Genomic DNA, 22,046 nt, shown 5'->3' with positions numbered 1-22,046 from the left:
TGCTTGAGTACATATGTAGACTTGTTAATCTTATCTTTGAATTTACTTCAAACATTTTTTTACCTTGAAAACCCCAGATAAATGTCCCTTGGTTGAGGTTAGCTGGCAGCTGTGTGAAAAAGCTTCCCCAGTTGTCCAGATCCACCAACACAATGTGAGTCATGGTACTCAGATAGTCAAGATCAGGAAGTTCACCATCTTCAATGGGACAAAAAGGACACATTAAAAGTTCATGTGACTTTCAATCAACTTGCTTTTGAAAACTCTTGTAGACAGATATGTAAGTGAAAAGTCACAGAAAGAAAAGCTACAAAACATGATGTTATTTGGTGACTGCATAGATTTTAAAATCAACTGAATTAGCACTTAATAATGCCCAAATTAGAGAGAAAAGTAGAATCTGTCCATATGATGATGATGTAGACCTGGATAGTTTTATGGTAAGCACAGAGAGCTGTCGTCCTGCACCAAGACACTTTAATAACTCATTTAATGTCCAGCTGTGTACCCCTGACGATGGCAAGTCTCTGTGACATTCAACTGCTTGCCTGCATAAAAGCACATAAAATGTTTAGATATGCACTTTTTGCTGTACTTTTAACATAAATGTCTACCTCTTAAGCATTATGGCACCACTAGTAATCAAGAAACACTTCCAATTTCTGAACACAAGCAAACAATACATACTGGGAATATAAGTTCTCAGCTGATACTGCCTTTTGGCAAGCTAAGAAAGCTGAGATGATGGTATAACAGCATTGCCCACACAGAAAGCACTAACAGGCTCATAAATACTTATATATATATATAAAAAGGCGAGTTTCTTTTGAATGTGTATGATCGATCACTTTTACACTTCTAGGCATTAGATCCCTAATTGGGATGTTCTTGAGGGTCCTCCTCCTTTTAACACCAAATTATGCTCCAAACTAATTTGAAAATCAAATGTTTCGGTCTCCGAATTCTCACATCTGCCTTTTTGTTTGTTTTTTTTTCCCCCTAAGACTTCATACAAATGGCATATAACAATAAACTGGAGTCTGAGTTTTGGAAATTCAAGTACTCAGAAATCAGTATTTGAGAAATAATAAGTAGTAAATTCTGAGCTCATTTATAGACTGGATGTAACCAAATGGTATGCGACACGTACTGACAATGAAACAGTGTGTTAAGGACAGCAATAGTTTTCTAATGCTGAAAGATATTTTCTACATACTTTCACTAAGTTCTTCAGAATGTTCTAAGTCCTCATTTTTAATTTTATTTCCCTCTATTGGGCCCTGCAGAGAAGAAAACTGTTGACTGTCCTGAGTTTTGGATGGAGATGCTTGAAATTGCTGCCTGTTAGTTTTTCTGACCACACAAGCCCCACTTGCTGAAAACTTGAATACTGTGTCTTCTGATCCTGCTGCAAGACTTGATAGGTCAGGTTTCTGCAAGAAGCAGTGTTTCATGTGATAGTGCTGATGCGCGCTTTGGAGATCATCAAAGTTCTTGTTGCATGCAGCACATCTAACAACATACATCTCTCCCTTAGAGTTTACTGACTTGTGGCTCTTGAGGTGACTGTTCATATCAGCAATATTCTGTGCCGTGGCAGAGCACAGGCAGCAGCGAAACCATAAGTTTCCTTTCTGCAGCATGGCTTTCTGACAACTCTCATGATCGTTCCTCCTGTTTATTTTGGAGATGTAAGTGGTCCGGCAACCGCAGGTTAAGCGCTCTCCTTGTTCCACTGGGAGGAAGTCCTCATCCTTTTTTATTGACAGCTCCATCTGCTCAGGCACAAATGTATAGTCCACACTATGAAGTGTCTTGTAATGGATTAGAAATTCTTCCTCTGTGTTGAAGAAGAGATTACCACAAAGGCCACAGAAATATTTAATCTGCATCTCCTGATTATGATGCTCTTGGAAGTGCCGCTGTAGAGTTCCTACTTTCCGAAAATGATTTTTACATATGCCACATGAGTACCTGTGAAATGCATGGCTTTCTAAGGACCTGCAGTGTTGTTGAACACTCTCTTCAGACTCAAACATCTCCTCACAAATGCAGCACTGCCATTTTCCCACAACAGGACCACTTTCAGGGGAAAGTTCCACAGGGCCAGAAATGCAGTCTTTATCTCCACCTGCAGAAATGCTCACTGCATCAGAAGCAGATGGCATAGGTTCATCTTCTACAGCTTCTTGCTCATAGTAGTAACTATGCCCACCATGAAATTCAGTTACATGTCTCATAATATCCTCTTCTCTAAGATCTACAGAGCATGCTCTGCACCAGAGAAGAAAATTAGTCAAGTGTGCTCCTCCATGGAATCGACTCATATGCAGGCGGATAATGCTTGAATTTTCAGCCAGTTTTCCACACACAGCACACTTGTGACAAATCCTATTTGCTGATAAAATGTGCTTTTCTACTGACTCTTCTGTAAAAAACTTTTGAAGGCATTCACAAAACCAGGCTTTTACTTTGGAAGCAGTACCTTGACTTTGGTTTGCAACTTTATCTTCACTTTTACCTTCTGAATTACTCCTCCGTTTTGAAGGACTAGACCCTGTTTCACTGGAGGACTCATCTGGACTCAAGTGTCTTTTCAGCAGTGGTCTTGACCGTTCCACAATGTGGGCCAAATGAGACTGACTTTTATGTTTTCCATTGACATGGCAGAACATCAAGATTGATTCTTCCAGTGTAGTAAAAACTCTAATGTTATGTTGAGTGGTTTGTTTGTGTTGGGTCATCTGATTCTTTTCAGCAAACAGTTCATCACAGTTCTCACAGTGACCTTTCATTTTAAATATTTCTGCAACTTGGGAGATGCTTTTCTTTGACAGTGCCATGGGCCCAGAATTATAACAACGGGTTCTAGAATGGATAAAAAACATAAAGGAGGTTATATCACCACCTGAAACATTTGTAAACTTTCAGAGGTACTCGATATTTTACCAAGTAGCTACAGCAGTAAGTGCATGGAAACAGGGTGCTCTGTGTACTTTAACCTACCTACCAGCCTGCGAACAAAACATGCAATGTATATTTAGTCTCTGAAACTTGAAGAGAATTAGGAGCTAAATTCCAAAGCTAGCATGTAGATTGATGCTTATGTTTTTGACTGTACATTTTCAAAATCAAATGCTGTAAACTTAGAAATAGAGGAACAGCAAAAAGCTTTTGTTGTTCTGTTACAGAAAATACAAAAAGGATCCTGACATTGATCAGCTTTCTGCAGTGGGGTAAAGTTAAGGGGCAGGCTTTTGATTGTTTATTCAGAAAGTCAAAATTCAGATGGTCCTAGCTGCCCTGGAATCCACTAGTTTCATTAAAAGCATGTCTGCATACCTATCACTGATCTATGGATGTTCACATTATAAAGACAACTGCCTTTCACAAACCTGAAGTGAGCTGTTAATTCCATATGTGAGCGCAGTATCTTGAAGCAGGACATACATTTCACTTGGAAGGAGACCTCTTTACAGAGAGATATCAAAAGGTTCTTTGCAAAGGATGGAAAAGGTAGTGGATCACCAGACTTCACTGCATCTGTAAAACAGAATGGTACGAAGTGCAACCACACATTAGAGTTTCCCAATACAATTTCAGCCCTCTGATGACATAATTACTGTTGTTACTTATCTGTCACAGGATTCAGAATTGTAAGTTAACAAATGTCAGCTGAGCTACAGTAACTGTGCAATGGAAGCTGTAACTAAGTTCTGAATTTTTTAACTTCTGTAACTATCTTATACCTGAATCTGTTTGCAGTTTGCTTTTTTGTACTCTGTGACTGATTTTACTTCCCTTTTCCTCCTTCTACAATGCCAGGTCAATATCTCTTTTAGGAAGGTTCTTACCACCTTCCCCTCTACCTATCACCAGCTATCTACTCTTACTAGATAAAATTTTAAGTCATACAGTATTTTTTCTGAAAGAGCACACAAATTATTTAACAAGTTTCCCACATACCCTGACCATCTCTTTCCTTCTTTGCCATCCTTAGTGTTAATTCTTATATTTTTAGATGCAGGACTTTCTGTTGTTATGAGTATATACTCCACAGGTAACTCCTAGTATCAGCAGAATAAGAAAATTCTACTGAAAAGATAATGGAAAATGGTTTATGGGTTATATATTGTTCATGTTCTGCACCTCAGCAGGCAAATTTTCTTTGACTTTTCTGTTTTAGTATATGTGATGATCAGCAGGCAGTAATTTGAGGTTATGCCTTTCAGCTAACTTCACTGGCAGATATCAGACCATGCTGATAATTATTAATCATAAAGCCTAACTAATGCAAAGTAAAAAATGGAGCATTCAGTTTTTTGTTCTAAGTACTCTCCAACTCTAAAGAAGAAAACACTAACTTGTGCTTTTAATCTTTTCAAAGCAATAGCTCGCCAGTAATCTTTTTTAAAACCTATGACCCGAATTCAAAAGCATCTGCAGTCGTCACATTCAGAATTAATAACCTATATAAAAATAAAAGTCCATTAGAGTGACAATGCATAAGGGAAAGTATAACCATGCAGCTGACTGTCACTTCACTACAAGAAGGCAGCAGTACTGACTCAGCCTGCAGGGGATTCCTTCAAAGCCTGCCTTTTCTGTACATTTCCTGCAGCCACTCTAGGGGACACCAGAAGTCTAAGATACATTTATGAAGATGAGAAATAACTCTGAACAAGCCTATATGGCCAAAAGGATTCATAGACAGTTGCAATATCTAAAACATGGCCACTTAGCAGTTCAGCCAACAGTGAAGTAAATGCTTTAATGCCTATTACTTATGTCAAAAATAAAATCAGTACAGCTATGTTGGGCATTAACCCTGTTTGCAACACCATGATCAGACAGATCTTTCCTCTGGACTTTGTTAAGCATGGTTCAGGATGCTGCCAGCTCACAACATAACCAGTCTTTCAGCCTTCAGCAGCCATGTAGTCCGTGCAAGCCATCAGACCAGCAGCAATGTTCCAGCTAAGCACTCTAAAATTTGCAATTATATGGAGAAGACATTTTCACAAGTCTTTGCCATCAGGAATGCCAAGGGCACTGACAAGAAAAATAGCCTCCAAGCACACTAGAGTAAGGGGAAGGATCTCAACAGCCACTCTTAACTGGAACTGAAAAGAAATGTATGTGTTTTGCTCTGAGTCTCTATAAACATGCTAAATGTAAAGTTATTCAGGAAAGTAGTTGCATGGAGTCACTAGAGGATGAGAAGCCAATATGAGAGACTCAACAGCATCTTATTACAGCAAGTGTGATAGAGGATTTCTACACAAAAATATGAATTTCAAAGCATCACATTTAATATCTTAAAAGAAAAATAAGAATTCATTAATAACAAACTTTAAAACCTTAAGCTTTTTTGCTCAGCAGAAAAATATAAGTCAATTCCAATATGAAGGATGAATTATCAGAAAAAATTAAAAGCAGTACACTTAGTAGCAACGTACCACTCTGTTCAGGAACCTGGATGATGTGTTTCTGTTGCGACATATGCTGCCAACACTCATCTCTTTTGGTGAAAAGGAGGAAGCACTTTGGGCATGCAAAGCACTGAATATGCTGTGGAGGAACACCTTTTTTATGCCCATCATTTTCATTTAGCTGGAAAAGAAAATGATCCATTTAGGAAAAAAAATTAAGTGAAGAAACCAGGCCCAGTTCTCATGTCCTCCCATTCCTCTCTCATTTCTGTGGTAATGTTTTCACTTTTAGGTTTTCAACTACCACATCTGTATTTACCTAAAGCCTAATCCTCTGCATTTCAGCTCACAAGACACAAGGAAGTGGCCAAAGCATCACTGTCAAACCGAGCTACATCAACCCCTACTACACTGGCCATTTCTTCATCCCCTTCTTGCACCACCGGGAGCAAATACCTTCCCAGGGACTAGGGGCTCCAGCAATTCTTAGCTATTCCCTTTACCCAGGCTCCCAGGAAAAGCTCCCTCTGTCATTAAAGCAGCTGCTTTACCTCATACCAGTTCTCCTCTAATCTTGCTAACCTCTAACTCCCCAAAATGCTGCTCCTCAGAGTAGCCTAAAAGGTCTATGTCTTCTGTAGAAGTCAACTCCTTCCACCAGCTTTGCCTGCTACATCAACTTCAGAGCTCTGCCTTCAGGGCAAAAATCCTTTAGTTCTGCTTCTGATACTTTTGCTTGCTTTCTACATTACTCCAAGAATCTTCATTATATGCTTAGAGCTCTGATTTGGATTATCTCCCCATTCCTTACATATCAAAGTAAGGACATCTTCTCGCTGTCTGCAGGAGACACTCACTGGCCTTCCCCCACCTTGGCTGCTACTCCTGCTCATGTCCCTGAACACATGAGAGGCACACAACTTTGAAGCAATGGAAAAAGAGCAGGCATACACTACAGTGCAGTCTTTCAGCTTGTCAGGTATGACTAATTATCAAGTTATTGCTACAAGCAAAATTTAGTCTGATTTTCAGAAAGTCTTACACTTCCCCAAATTTAATGCAGCTTCTGGAGACTTGGTGAGAATATCTGTTATGAAAACACTCAATTTTGAAAATGCTATCCACTGTCCAATTCAACACCAGACTGCTTAAATAAAAATCCCCACCTCCTTTCTGCTGCTTCTCTTTGCTGTCAAGTTATTTCACCCTAACTTCCTGCCTTTACCTCTCATAGTTCTGGAAATGCAGAAAAAAGGGAATATGTATCAACAATACCAATAGATGGACAAGAGGTGCAAGACAGAACTATGGTCCTCTTGAAAGCATAACAAAAATACAACCTAATGGTCACATCTAAAAGGAATACTGTCAGGCTACACCAGCTGTTTGAAACACAGCAGAATCAGAGAAAACAATCTTGAAGAGTAAAAGAGAAGAGAGAAAGACGGTTAAAGAAAAAACAAAATAAAAAACCCACCAAAAATCAATGTATAATTTTAAGTCTTAAACCCTCTACTACATTCAGTCAGGTGAGTTATTTATCCTTATGCTCTTGCCTTAGATACAAGATGATCACTGTACTGCTGAGAGGTTGCAAATCTTTCACAGCATATCACACAGGCAAAAGCATTATGTGGGGGTCCATGTAATGTGACTGTTGGGTCGCAAGGAGAATGATCAAACCTGGAGAAGAAGAAATAATTAGCAAACTAGTCCCCTATAAATAGTCAAATAACTTTTTTCCAATGGGAAAAATTCTGTCCTTTGAAGATGTCAGACAAAAATTCCCTATCTAACCACCCTAAACTATAAAAAATCCTTACTTCCCCTATAATGAAATGCATCCTGCACAGAAATGATTCTCCCTGCAGCTTATGTGTTAAAACAGTCACTCAAGAGAAATCATACTGCTTTTAAGGGAACTAACAAAATCCTAATTTCCTACATAGACATTTTAATAATTTCTTTATTTTTATCTCCCTGTACTAGCTCTGGTTGGGATAGATCATTTTTTGTAGCAGCTTGCATGGTTGTTGTGTTTTGGATTTATGAACAACAGTGTTGATAGCACAGAGAAGTTTCAGTTATTGCTGAGCAGTGCTTGCAGAGTGTCAAGGTCTTCTCTGTTTTTCAGACTGTCCCACCAGCAAGATGTTGGGAGACAGAGCTGGGACAGCTGACCTCTAATGGCCAAATGGACATCCCACAGCATAAGACATCATGCTCAGCAATAAAAGTTGTGTAAAGGAGGAGGAAGGAGATAGTTGGGAAGACAAATGCCATCACTCCAAGTAACTATCACATGTGACAGAGCTCTGCCTTTCAATTCAAGAATCTTGTTTTGCTTTGCACGTGCACGGAATTTGTGCTTTACTTATTAAGCTGTTTTTACATCAGCCCACAGTGCTCTCACCTTTACCCCACACCCCACTAGTGGGAGTGAGTGAGCAGCTGTGTGGGGCTGAGCTGCCCATGGGGGTTAACCCATGACACTGTCCTCAACTTCTCACCATCCTACCTATGGACACGTTCAGTAGTTAAAGGGCAGATCTGCTGGAATTGAACACTGACACACTGAGTACTGACTAGCAATATCACCTAGGAACACACAGCCTATAGCTTTTGTTCCTCTTTCCCTGCATTAGGGGCTTTTCTCTTTACCTTACCATCAACTTGTATAAGTGAGCCTTTTGGTTTATTTCAAGTTTGGATGAAGATATAACTAAACTGGAGTACAGAAATCTGACTTCTCAAAAAACTCAGATATTAAAATTGCTAAACAAGAGGAAGCCATAAATTCTGAATTAAAAAAACAAACCACACACACCAAGTAAAAAAACTAAACCAAATCATCAAAAAAAAACCTCCATGAAGCTCACCTACATAAATGGTAACATATTAATTGGCTCTCAAAATGGAGCTTTGTCAGTACAGGCAGTTTAAAGCAGACTTGATGCTGATGTCCTAATTCTTTCATTATTACTCCTTACACTGAATTCTTGCAATATATCTCCTTACCTCTGAAGGTGACCCAGAAGAAGATGCACATTATCAAACTGTCTGTTGCAATGCATCACAGGACAACATTTGGGTCTGCTGTTGACTCGAGTCTGACCTGTCCTCCTAAAATTGTCCCTTCTTCCACCATTAACAGAGCCTGGTTTCAGACCTGTGTTCCAAAACAAAGTACTTAACCAGAAGCTGAATTATAGAGGCTTAAGAAAACAACACACAAGCTCTAAAACATTCCAGAATCAAATTGTGGTGATTCTTAACAGCAAGCTAACAATCTGTCCTTCAATCCTACTACAGTAAGTCTGCTCTTTCACTGTCTCTTCAATTCCCAGCTGTACAACTTTTTACACAGTTTGGCACCCTTCCTCCATGTCCTCCAGGCAGTATTTTAAATTCATTAAACATTGTGAAGTTACACTTACACTTTTCTAAGCAGCAGCTCAACAGTAGTATTATTTTCTTTCTGGCAACTTGGCTTATAAAAAATAACTAGCATTGTCTTATTGGTTTTTAGAAAATTTAAGATATGAAGTCTACATAGCAAAGCATTACAATAATAGCTTTCATGGAAATAAATGTTTAGAAATTTTTAAATTGTATGTTCCAGCAAAATTAATATTGTAGCATTTGGTTATCCACAAGGCAGCTCAGCACAATTTTCACATGTTCTGCTCTGTAATGCAGGACTTAGAAACCATCACTCAAACTTAGTTTTCTCTTCTTACCTGGCATTTTTAACCACTGGTCTACACATAATCTTGCAGCTTCTGTATCACTGTGTTCCCGAATAAATTCTAGTTCTTGCAACCCATGGGCATATTGGGAATCAACTTTCTCCTAAGGGAAAAAACATACCAGACAATGTTGTAATCAAATTGAAAGAATAAAAGAAAAAAGATTAAGCATGTATTGCAAAACTTACATATGGGTTCCTAAAAACCACACCCACAAAAGCCTAAGTGAGGGGAAAAAAAAATCTTACAACTAGACTGACTTCTACTCAATACAATGAAAATGGAATGTAATAGAAAAAAAGAAGAAAGAAGTGTTTTCAGTTTGAAAACTAAATTTAACTTGCAATACCTGATGAAGAGTGAAGAGCCAAGCAGGAAGAAAATATTTGTATTTTACAAAAGGATCTTTTAGCCTTCATTCTCAAGCTGCTTTAAAAGCTACACAGTTACCTCTGACTCCACTTTACAGTTGAAGAACTGTATGTGGAGACACAAACAGATTGCCAAATGAAAGTGGAAGAGACATAAGGGGGATGTAGGCCTCCAGACTTCAAGGCTACCTTGGACTATATCTAATTTAGCCTTTTACTCCATTGTACTGCAGTTGCATAGTTTACCATAGACTGCAACAAGCTGTATGCATAGTAGAATTATATGATTTTAAAAGCCTTTAACAGTATTGAGAAAATTAGGCTGGGAAATTGGCACATTTTCCCAACTCCGGATTCACATTTGCCACCGTTCAATTCCATCAAGTTGTTGTAATCACATTCCTTCAAGATGTCCAGCTCCCACTGAGAGCACTCCTATCATTAAGTCACTGACTGGATCTCCCAGTTTGTAACAAAAGTAAAAAGTATATTCTTTTCAAATGGCAGCAAAGTGCAACTAAAAACACTGAAAATTTTTTCCCACTATGAAATACTACCTGATACAGATTTAATGCAGCAAACAGCTTCCCAAAAATCTCAGACAGAAGCAGATTAATAGCAAGGCTTGCTGCATGGTGGTTTGTGATAACTGTTATTTTTCAATTAATTGAAATATTAGAATATCAGAATAATTGATACTAAGGTTCCACTGCTATATCTACAAACAAGAGAAGAAGTTTTTGCCAGTGGTTTTCTTTCATTTAATTTCCCCCCTTAGGAAGTGCAATAAGACTAGAAAATTGATCAGTTAAAAGCCACTGAAAAGACAAAGTCCATGTAGTGCTTCACATGATGCCCCAGAAGCAGAAGTCTAGTTGCTAATTCCAGGTATGCCTCATCAATTTTTTTATTTACTTAGTAGAGAAAACAAAGATACTTGTGACTACAAGGCCTTTATTATGCATTTCTTCCAAAATAAAATACATCCAGTACCTTAAAGGCTTTGTTTTTCTCTTCTTTTTGCTGTTTCTCTACTTCAACATGGCGTGCCAGGCGATCCAGGGTTGATGCAACTCGTTCCTTCTGGTAGTCAATGTGATCCTTACGCTTGGAATTGCTCTGCCAATGGAAGGTTCAGCCCTGCTGTGGTGATTGTTACGTAACAGACACTAATACAGTGACCACTGATGCCCAGGCATCACGACATAATTCAGTAAAGATACTCTTAGCCTATGTTCCATGAGCTACCTTGTAGCCTTCTCTTCCTTTTTACCAGCATCTGTAGCTTCTGTTAAAAAACAAACAAAACCAACCCTCCCCCTCCAAATATTCAAGGCAATTCAACATAAACATTAGGCTCACCCTGCAGCAGAGGAACATGCATGATTGTGCTGAGTGCCCGAGAACTCTCCAACAAATTAAAAGTTAGGTTCTTCTATGTAAACAAAATCCCTCCTGACATCAAAGCCAACATGCAGCCCATCCAAAAAATCTGAAAACTGCTATTGTTCTTTCCCTAACGCTGCCCACTATCTTCAAAAAGGCAGATCATGAGCTTTTTCTACTCTAAGGATAGGCCATCTACTCTAGTTTCCTCTTCTTACAGTCAGGTCCAGTAATGATCCCTGTAATGACAGCCTGTGCATGTACAGAAGATCAGCTTTCCTTAAGAATCAGGTTTATTACAAACATCCTCAGATGCAATACAGGAAAACAAAAGTCAAAAGACAGTCACTGCTGCCAAAACCAACTCTAGTAGGGTCTATCAATGTCCCTTTCAAAGGCCTTGCAGAACAGGCAAAATAAGTTTGGGGGGACAGACAAACCGATGAGCCTGCTTCTGACTTGTACATTCTTAGAATGGATTATGAAGGATTAGGCTGAGCTAAACCCAGACTGTCACTGGAATAAGGTCGTTCAATCCACACATTGTTCTTAAAAAGTTATTTTACAAAGAAAAGGCCTTGTAGTAGACCAGGTATGTATTCAGGATAGAAACTGGGCACCCTAACTTCTGAGGTTGCACGTAAAGTGACATTTATTTCCAAACATTTTTTCAGATGACTGAAAGACAAATAAAGTACCAAGTCATTTCAAGGTGGAAAAATGGCTCTGGAAAAAGTGAGTGCTGTTATTCTTGCTTTTCACTCCACAGCAAGTAGAAAAATCAAAATATTTCAATACTTGTTATTTAGCACTTGTTAAAAACACATCTAACAAGGCTTTTGTGAAGAGTAACTGATGGGAAAAAATACAGAAGACCAATTATTTTATTAAACCAAGATGTCCCAAAATACATTACAACATACTCACATGAAAATAAGAACTGCTGTTAGGTTCTTCATCCTCACTGCTGATGAGATCAATGCATTCAAGGACAGGCCTTAAAGGTCCTTCCTGGAAAAAAAGTGTTAAAAAACCTCACACAAAAGCATTAAATTGTCTTCCTTAGACACAAAATGTACCATCTCTGCCACATATTGCCAGTTTCTTCAAGATATTAATAATCAACTACGTAGGGCAGGCTAAGAAGACCTACTGCCTCACGATGAGTGGCAGAGAGAAAAGCAGCATGGAATCCTCTCTGCTGCTCCTAATGCAGCTCATTCTTTACATTCTTCCACCTTTCAAGGCAGTAAAGCTGCTCAGCTGGCCAGGCATGAACAGTCCTCTGTTTCACTGGGGAGAGGAGGGATGAAATCTTGGACAGATGACAAAAGCTTCTATGAATCAAGCTGCCAACCTCCAATTACCCACAAAGAGGAACTCTTTATGATTAAACAAAGATAACATGGTTTTCTAAACGAAATACTAAAAAAAAAAATCCACTGCAGATTTGCTTCTGTAGAAACTGAAAGGTTCTACAATGCTTGTAAAAAATTAAACCTTTATTAGACAGGTGTTAGCAAGTAAGAGTTCAAAGACACACTCTGACCATCTGACTGTCCAATCAGCTCAATAATGTGTTTTGAAATGTTCAGCTCTGATCCTAACAGCTCCTTTAACAACAGAGATTTTTTTAAATTTGTGTTTACTTACTCTCAGGGCTCAACAACTAATAAAAACTTACAAAACTGACAGCTGAAATGCAGAGTAACTTGCTTCCAACCCCAGCAGTTCAGGTGATCAAAACAATAAATGTAACACAAGTAATATTACACTTGCTTATATATTACAAGTACATATATTGTAGTATATAAATTATTATACATTTTATACAATAATATATAAATATTTCTATTATCTATTTATTTTATAAATAAATAGATAATAGAAATATATAAAAAAACAGAGAGACAAATCCTTCATTCTGAACATCTAATATTTAACACCACAGAGGTAAAGGAAGAAAAATCCTTAATTGGTAACTACCATGTTTTAGTGCATTACTTGACTTGGTATATTAACAAACTCTCCTCTAAGTCCAATGCTTTTGGTCCCAACTGTGGCAACTTGAATTATCTATTTCTTCACAGGGCATTAAAACTGTGAATTTCTTCACTCTTGCCTTATCTTTCCCAAGTAAGCAAAATGGGGGAAAGACCATGTAGAGAACACAGGAATAACAGCTAGCACTGTAGATTAAAATCACATTTCTCTGGTGGTATGTTAAGCTTAAAATGCAATGATTTAAAATGGACAAAGTATGTTTTAATGAAGAATTAAAAGGTGGGAAATTATGGAAGAATAATTTTAAGTTTCTTGAATGAGAGTGAATCGGACTATAAAAGCTGAAAATCTCTGGCAGCAGCATATTGACAAAAAGTCCTTATTTGATGGAGCAAAAACATAGTCCTACAGTATGAATTCAAACACTCTAGTACAAGTAAATGAAGTAGAAAAAAATCAACCTAAAACCACAAAGAAAAACCGATCAAAGAAACAAAAAAACCCACACCAAAGCCACATCTGTCTTTCAAGAAGGAAAAAAAAAGAGAAAAAGGAAGAAAAACACAGATCACATAACATGGCCTATAGCTACTTGTTATCTATTAAAATGAGCACAGGTTGAGATACCCCAGTAGCTTCTCTAATTCAATGTATACAGGACCATCTTGTGCACTGGGTCGTAAAGACATGCAGATAATTAGGAGGCACCCATCTATAACATTTATGAAGAGTTTAAGTTTCCAGTCATACACATTATTATATGGAAATGATGATCTAAAGCTTGCCAAGCAGTCTAGAAATCCTTTTCCTTCACTCAGAGGAGCAAATGAGATCTGAAGCCAGGGTCACACACCTTTCCCCTGATATTCATCAATTACAACAGTAAGCTACTCACCCCAGGATATAATCCTGCAAAAAAATTGAGCAGAGTCATCTTCCTATATATAGCAGCCTCTCTTGGCAGCAATAGGCCCTGGGACCACAAAGGATCCCAATTACCCACAGGCAAAGCCAAAGAAGAAAAAAAGGTAGCTAGAAGTGTTGATTTTAGTTCCTTTGTTTCAGTTCTCTTTCAGTTACTGTTCTTGGTGCTCCAGCAGCCCTTCAATCCTTACACTTTGCAAGCTATACAAGCTATCCTTGTTCACTGCCCAGCTTGAAGAAAATGAAGCCTTTTTCAGTCACCATCACAGAATCACAGAATGGTTTGGGTTGGAAAAAATCATCTTGTCCCAACCCCCTGTAATGGGCAGGAACATCTTCCACTAGACCAGGCTGCTCAAAGCTCCCTCCAGCCTGGCCTTGAACACTCCCAGGAATGGGGGGCATCCACAACTTACCTGGGCAACCTGTTCCAGTGCCTCACGACCCTTATAGGAAGGAATTTCTTCCTAATATCTAATCTAAACATACTCTCAGTCTGAAGCCATTCCTCCTTGTCCTCTCACTAGATGCTCTTGTTAAAAGCCCCTCTCCATCTTTTCTATAGGCTCCCTCCAGGTGCTGGAAGGCTGCAATTAGGTCACCTTGAAGCCTTCTCTTTTCCAGGCTGAACAATCCCAATTCTCTTAGTCCTTCCTCACAGGAGAGGTGCTCCATCCCTCCATCATCCTGGTGTCCTTCTGGGCTCACTCCAACAGGTCCCTGTGCTTCCTTGTGCTGAGTACCCCAGAGCTGATGCAGCACTGCAAGTGGGGTCTCACCAGAGCAGAGCAGTGCAGCAGGATCCCCTCCCTCACCCTGCTGGCCACGCTGCTTTGGTGCAGCCCAGGACACCACACAGCAACTTCTGGGCTGCAAGCACACACAGCTCATCCACCAACAGCCCAAGACCTTCTCTGCAGATGCACATGGATACTTGGGCGTACATAATGAGCTTTGAACTCAATCAGTTTTGCCCAAATCAACCAAAATATTAAGATGTCTCAGAGATAACCAACTACTTATAATTTTTGCAAAAAACCACCTATCCCTCCATACTAGAGCACCTAAATACGCCTGCAAAAAATGTCAGTATGTTGAACTTCAGCTTTATTCAAACACCATACAACATTGGGAGGGACCTAGTAATTATTCAGCATATTGTTCAAAAATGAGACAAATCTACAAGAAAACAGCCACTAAAAATATTAGCATCATTGAATAACTTGACCTTAGTAACATCACTTGTTCCTTCAAGAAAAAAATCTTTAGATATGTAGATGTGGTCCCTAGGGACATGGTTCAGTGCTGGGTTAATGGCTGGACTCAATGATCTTAATGGTCTTTTCCAACCTAATTCTATGTAATCATTCAGTTCTATGATTCTATGTAATCCTGTCATCCAGCACCACTTCACTGATGACAGACTGAGGCCAGAACACAGGCAGCATGAAAAACATTCTGCTTCTCTTGGATAGCCAGCAGATACAAGTGTCTTAAAGTTATGTTCACATAAAGCATGTCAGCATTAGACTAGGTGCTGTTCAATAAAGAGCACCTGACAATTTGAGAGGATTGTTTAAGGTCTCTAACCCATTATTTCCTTCCTCTTCTAAACTGAGTACAGTGATTTCAAAGAATGAGCAGTGATTTATTCCTTTAACTTTAGGGGGACTATTCATAAAGCAAAATGCTATGTAATACAATTACCAGGAAAGTTATCTACAGTTCCCTCTCACATACCTCACTGTAATAGCTCCCTCACTTGCTCAGATACTCAAGCATTTTCTCTGCAGGACCAACTGACATCATCTTACACCCTTCCAAGAAAGTGCACATAAACCTTTAAGATGGAGTTGTTATCTGCCACAAACATTCAGAAATGAAATTATCTTTATGTTCAAGAGTAATGCTTTACATTGAAATATAATCATCAGTCATTGAAGACCCCTCTCCTGTCTACTGGACTACTGAAAGTGTATTTTTTATAACAAGCAGTGTATTTGCCATGCAAGCTCTACTTACTCCAATGAACTCAATCTCATCTTCACTTCCAGAAGCTGGTGATTTACTCTTGTGAAGGCTGTTAGAGTTATGAGACTCCATTATCTAAACATAAACAAATCATACTATATAATTTCACTTTTTAAGTTTTGTTTAACTATACAGCATTTTCCATTTTATACCTTCTTTACAGTCTATCTGTATTCATCAAGTCTCTATCATTCACTCCCAATTACCAGTGACACCACAATGGGTGATAAACGACTCTGACTCGAATCACGCTACTGTATTTTTCCAGATATGTAAAACGCGGTTTTTATCTACAAAGCATGCCAATACCTACACTCCTCCAGCAGCCGTAGCTGCAGTGTAGCAGCCCAAGGACATGCCTGAGCCTGAAACCCCAGCAGGAGCCGAGACCCGAGCTCCAGCCTAGCGGCGCTCAGCCACCGACGAGCCGAGGCCGGCCCGTAACAGCGGCGGGCGAGCTCGGGCGCTTTTAGCGGCTGCTTTGGACCGCTCCAGAGGGCTGAGCTTCCCGCTCCAAAACAACGCGGGGGCTGCGCTGCTGACTCACGTTGCCGCAGCGCACGGCCCCGCGGCTCTGCGGGCTCCGCACACCGCGCTGCCCGTGCTGCGGCTGCCCGGGCGCCGCCCGCGACCGCTGCGCTGCAACCGCCGGCCCCGAGGCCCGCGCAGCGCCCCGGCCCCGCTCACCCGCCGCCGGGCCCCGCGGGCAGCAACGCCCCGGCCCGCTGTGTCCCCGCTTCCTCTGCGGCCCGGGGGCGGGGCGAGGGCGCGGCAGGGCTCGCCGGGATCGGGAGGTGCCGCCGCCGTCGCGGCCCCCGCTCCCCATGGCAGGTGCCGGCGCTACCGAGGCAGCACCATGGCGCGGGTCCCCGGCCGGCACTCCGGGCTCTTTCCTTCTTTTGGGCTCTCTCCTTCTTCAGGCCTCCCCTCGTCCGCCTTCAGACGGGCAGTATCGAGATCCGGCTCGGAGGGGGAAAACCCGCGCTCCGCTTCCGGGGGAGGAGGAGGAGACAGGGAGGAGGAAGGGCGGCTATTGGGGCTGGCAGCCGGGGGGCGGGAACGCGCCAAAATCGCCTCTGCGGGCCCTGTCCCGCTGCCGCTGTCCCAGCCGTGCTGGGCCTCCCTCAGACGGCGCTCGATCCAGCCCAGGCATCTGCAAAGGTCCTTAGTGAAGATGTTGAGAGAGGCGTTGCCAAGGGCAATGGTGAAGTCCAGCTACACAATGGTCGTTTCTCCACTCGTCTGCCAGGGCAATCAGTATCACTGAAGTTTGTCAATCTGATCAAGTCTGATTTTCCCTTGGTACAGCCATACCGACAACTCAATGATTTTCTTGTCACTGAGAGGCCTGAAAATGGTTATTGGGATGTGTTGCATCATTACTTTCCCGGGGATCAGGATGGGGCTGACTGGCCTGTAGGTCTCCCTGCCTTCCTCCTTCCTGCCCTGGTTGAAGATGGAGGTGGCATTTGCTTTCCTCCAGCCTGAGGCACCAGTCCCAGACACCATGATCCATGAATGATAATTGAGAGTGATCTCACCATGACATCTGTCAGCACCTCAGTATGTGTTGGTGCATCCTGTCAGGGCCCATAGATGTAGCATGCATATGCCAAGCCTGCTAATGTGTGTATTCCCTGGCTTGATCCTCTCCCACCAAGGTACATCTTCCTAAAGGTCCAGCCTTTCCCCCTGAGTTTTGGAGCCTGAATTCATGAAGGCTTGTCTTGCTAGTGAAGACTGAGGCATGTTCTGTATCGCTGTATCATCTGTCTCATTTTGCAATGGGCCTATATTTTTCTTAGTCTTCCTTTTGTCACCTATGTACAAAGTAGAAGCCATACTTGTTGTCTTTGACATCCCTAGCTAGATCCAATTCCAGTCATGCTTTATCTTTCCTAACTTCATCACTGTATGCTTGAGCAACGTTTCTCTATTTCTCTGAGGTAAGCCATGCTTTGTATACTTCCTGTTTGTGTTAGAGTTTAACCAGGAATTCCTTGTTCATCTACACCAGGCCTCATGGCATATTAGCCTAACTTCCTGTTCACAGGGATGAACTGTTCCTGAGCTTGGAAGAAGTTATCCTTACATATTATGCAGCTTTCTTGGGCCCCTGCTGCCTCCAGGGCTATATCCCATGGGACTCTTCCAGGCAGATCTTTGAAGACACCACAATTCACTCTCCAGAGTGGTGAGCCTGCTTTTTATTCTTCACACTCCCCTCAGGATCCGGAGCTCCACCATCTCATGCTCACTGTGGCCAAGGTTGCCTTGAGCTTTGTATTTCCCACAATCCCTTCATGGGTATAGGTCCAACAAAGCATTGCTCATTATTGGTCCTTGTTAACTCCTTTATGACTTGAAAGAAGTTACCAGAAACCTCCTGGATTGCCTATATCCTGATGTACTGTCCCTCCAGCAAATATCTGAATGGTTGAACTACCACATTAGGACCAGGGAGTCCCACAATAGGACCAGCAAACACAAGGCTGATCATCTATCTAGAAAAGGACTGGGAGATAACTCCATTATGGTGTCTTATAGACATTTCTTGGCTTACATTCAAGAGCTGAAGGTGTCCTCTCCTAAGCTCCATCTTCTTGATTTTGTTGTTCTGTTCCTGCTATATCACCTTATGCTCTTTGCTTTTTTCTCTGTCCATCAATCCCCCACAAGGCTGCTGGTTACTCTCTCACTTAGTTTAAATCTCTGCTTATGTGGTCATGATCCTACTGGTAAAAATAGCTTTGCCCTGCTTAGTGAGGTGAATCTCACTTCTGTCAAGCAGAATGTGATTTGTAAGTAGGGTCTCATGGTCATACAACTCAAATCCTTGTCACCAACAGAGGTTCTGCCAACAAGTATTGACTTGTCCTGTCAGTGCCCCCTCACTGCCAGGATTGGGAAAACATCACTCAGACCCCCACGCCCATGATTCTTGCTATTTATCTGCTACTGCTCTCCTGCTTCTTCATACTTTGCCACCCAAAGTAAAAGGCAGTATGAATCATCTTTACTCAATGCCTTGGATTGGAGTAAACTGAACAGTGCAAATGTCACCTGTGAGTTGTGTGTCAGTATAAAAGAGCTGCTTCACACACTTCACTGGTGAGTGCTTATCAAGTCCTGTAAACACAGGAGAGAAAGAATTCAAGGTTGCATGTTAAATTCTGGTGTAATGCAAGAGAATGAACAACTACCAGCAATATCATGTCACGTACTGTAGGGATTAATTGGTGCACTTATTTTTCTTGGAAACACAGAGTTACTTCTGTTAGTTTCAAGCCTCTTTCCATATGAATGTAAAAACAGCTTTTGGTAGAACATAGACATACTGAGGTGCTAGTTGTATCTACTAGTTATGTACTCATTAACAACTGTATGACTTAATCACTCTTGTTGGAGTGTATAAACAACACTCATTTGTCTACTTTTATTTCATTATTAAAATAATGGAAACCTGACTGCCTCTTGGAAAGTCACTGTTGCTGCCTAAAGTTTAATATTTTGCATTTGTCACTTGAATTTGCTAACAGAACGTTGATAGCGGTCATTCTGTTTGTAGCTTGAATTTGCACTTGATAACTTTTGGTTCTTGAGAACAGATAATACGGGGACCTGTAGTAAAAAGTTACTAGGGCAGCATGGTGAAATTATATTTCCAAACTCTGAGACCCTATGCAAATGATGCTCATTTAAATATTTCAGTAGTCATTAATGTAAATGTAAAATTCTTGGTATGACCAGTCCAAATTTCCTCAATGTATGTAAACAATACAGTTAAGGGAAAGAAATCGTAAGGGAGTTGCCATGCAATAATTTCCAATATGCTAAAAAAACTCTGAATTCCAAAATTTGTGTATTTCATGTAATTCCTGTGAAAGAACAGTTGTCAGACTTTGGGCCAGCTTAGGAATGTTCTCATGCAGAACTTCTTGGGGAGGGTAGGTGAGGTGAGGAAAGGAGAAGTAGGGGTTTTTCTGAGATCTTCATAAGATCTCCAAGTCCAAAGCTCAAATGAAGTCTAGATATCACATAAGATGTGGAAGCTGTTTCAGAGCAGATGATCTTTATAAACTCAGTAATGCTTTCTAGGATCTAATTCCACATATTCACCATATGTCCTTACTTATAGAGTAGGTTTAGATGAAATATTATTAGGAGGAAATTCCTTTCTTTGAGGGTGGTAATGCAGTGGAACAGGTTGCCTGGAAAAATTGTGGATGTCCTATCCATGGAGTGTTCAAAGCCAGGTTGGATGGGGCTTTGAGCAGCCTGGTGTAGTGAAACGTAGGGGGATAGAACACAAGTAAATGAAGGTGGTATAGAATGTAATCTTACTCCCTAAAGAGTTGCAGCTGAGCCAATTATTAAGGATTAGGAGCAGCCTGATGTTAACAGGCCACAGCTGTAGCCAATAAGAAGAGTGTTATTAAAAGAGTGGATTGGTTGGTTGAGGAAAACTGGAGTCAGTTGGCTGCTGTGAAGACAAGGAAGAGTCAGTGCCTGGAGGAGTTGCCTACAAGAAACATCAGGGAGGTACAAAACTCTAGTAGTGTTGAGCCCTTGCAATATAATGATATTAGAACTCTTGCACTAAAATGACAACTGTGGAAGGTGTCTCTGCCTGTGACAGGGGGGTTGGAACTAAGTTATTTTTAAGGTCCCTTCCAACTTGAACAATTTTATGCTTTGAATTCAAACATATTTCAATATTTTTGCTTCTCTCCTTGCTCCCTTAAGTGAAACCTGATTGTCTTTATAACCATTGATTTCCCTTTTGTACCAACATGGCATACTGCTACTTACTCTGGATCTAGAAACTTTATATACGTGGTGGTTTGGGTTTTTTTACTTCTATCTATATACCCTAATAATAGGGGACATAAACCCAATATGCATTAAACTCACTGATTAATTCAACAGTATACTTTTTCAGTAAGGTTTTTATCTAATTCTTCACATATCTCAATATCCTTCCTACCTTACAAAACAAGTGCTCTTCTGAGCACTTCATGATAAACAGCTACCAAATTTTTTTTTCCACTTGAACCTTCAAATTCAATCTAATGTGCAATAATAGAAATAAATAGTTCAAATTATTAGTTTTAGTACTGCTTACCTTTTCAGTAGTAAATCTTCAGTTACTAATTGCCATACAGTCTAATACCACTACAGCTTCTGTAGCAGCCATCAGTCTTCTCCCATTCTGAGGACTGCAAATAACATGCCCTCTGTTGCTCATATCAGAATTTTACACTTTGGAACACCACACATTTACCTATAGCAAATTAATTTTTATTTTAATGCAAATTTTGGGAGAAGCAGCATTATGCTGATCTGATATCCCTTTCTATTCCTTCTGAAGTTTCCAATACGTGATTATCTAGTCTTCAATTTTGTATTCTCTGAGTTTGTCAGAGTAATTTTGAAAAAAAAGAGTTTTATTTTCTACCTTTCTGGTCATACTGCAAGAGATATGGCCCCTTTGTTAATGGTATAGTTGTGTGACAGCTATTTATCTCCTTTCATCCAGTGGGATAACATTGTTTCTATACTTTAGTAAGGGGAAGGAATGGTCTTTTCACAGCTTGTTCACTTTTTATCCTTCGTTACAGCATTAAAATATCTCCTTCCATTTATTGTTCCCATGCCTGGGAGCAGGTCCTCCACCCTACCATGAAACTCCTCCTACACTTTCTGTGGTGAGCTGCCAGCCTCACTGGTTTTCCTTTGACAACTCACCAAGGCAGCAGAATGGAAAAGCACAAAGTGCAGTGGGATCTGCAGAGCTGCACCAGGCACAGGGAGAGCAGCTGCTCATCTTTGCTCTATCTCCCTGCCCAGGGGCTTCAACACCTCCCCAAGGGCAGGGCAGCTACAGCTGTGACAGCTTTTAGGTTAGAGTGCCCTGGTAAGGTGGGCTGACTCCTTCCCCAGGTAAAATTATGAGCTTTACAGAAGCTGGCTTCAGAACAGCTATTAAAGAGAAAGAAAGAAAAAAAAAAAAAAAAACCAAAAAAAAAAACAAGCAAGAGAAAAACCCCAACCTTGTGTGTTAGAGTGTACCACCAAGGTGATGTAAGAAAAGGCCCATTAGACAGTGAGGACAATAAAACAACACAAAGTAATGTTTCATTTTATTT

At 40.5% G+C, this 22,046-nt stretch overlaps 1 protein-coding gene across 4 annotated transcripts in view; it reads right to left on the bottom strand.

The window, feature by feature from the left end:
* The window catches only part of ZNF451 (zinc finger protein 451), a 32,338-nt gene extending 15,513 nt beyond the window's left edge, over positions 1-16,825 (bottom strand). For 2 of the 4 annotated variants that reach the window (XM_058801445.1, XM_058801448.1), the window contains exons 1-11: positions 16,585-16,825; positions 15,889-15,972; positions 11,866-11,949; positions 10,546-10,671; positions 9,173-9,284; positions 8,451-8,601; positions 6,989-7,115; positions 5,460-5,613; positions 3,396-3,543; positions 1,217-2,868; positions 64-198 (exon numbers count right to left, since the gene is read on the bottom strand). In XM_058801445.1, coding sequence (XP_058657428.1) covers positions 64-198; positions 1,217-2,868; positions 3,396-3,543; positions 5,460-5,613; positions 6,989-7,115; positions 8,451-8,601; positions 9,173-9,284; positions 10,546-10,671; positions 11,866-11,949; positions 15,889-15,969 — 2,770 coding nt within the window. In that variant the 5' untranslated portion in view covers positions 15,970-15,972; positions 16,585-16,825. Of the gene's footprint in view, positions 1-63; positions 199-1,216; positions 2,869-3,395; positions 3,544-5,459; positions 5,614-6,988; positions 7,116-8,450; positions 8,602-9,172; positions 9,285-10,545; positions 10,672-11,865; positions 11,950-15,888; positions 15,973-16,206; positions 16,267-16,584 lie in introns of those variants that run through there. The other 2 variants (XM_058801447.1, XM_058801446.1) reach the window with 2 other exon arrangements.
* Between the last annotated feature and the right edge of the window lie 5,221 nt (positions 16,826-22,046).

The sequence above is a fragment of the Ammospiza caudacuta genome, chromosome 3 (assembly GCF_027887145.1).
Source record: "Ammospiza caudacuta isolate bAmmCau1 chromosome 3, bAmmCau1.pri, whole genome shotgun sequence".
Taxonomy (NCBI): Eukaryota; Metazoa; Chordata; class Aves; order Passeriformes; family Passerellidae; genus Ammospiza; species Ammospiza caudacuta.
The sequence above is the reverse complement of the archived record's forward strand: the minus strand, read 5'-3'. Positions and strand labels throughout refer to the sequence as shown.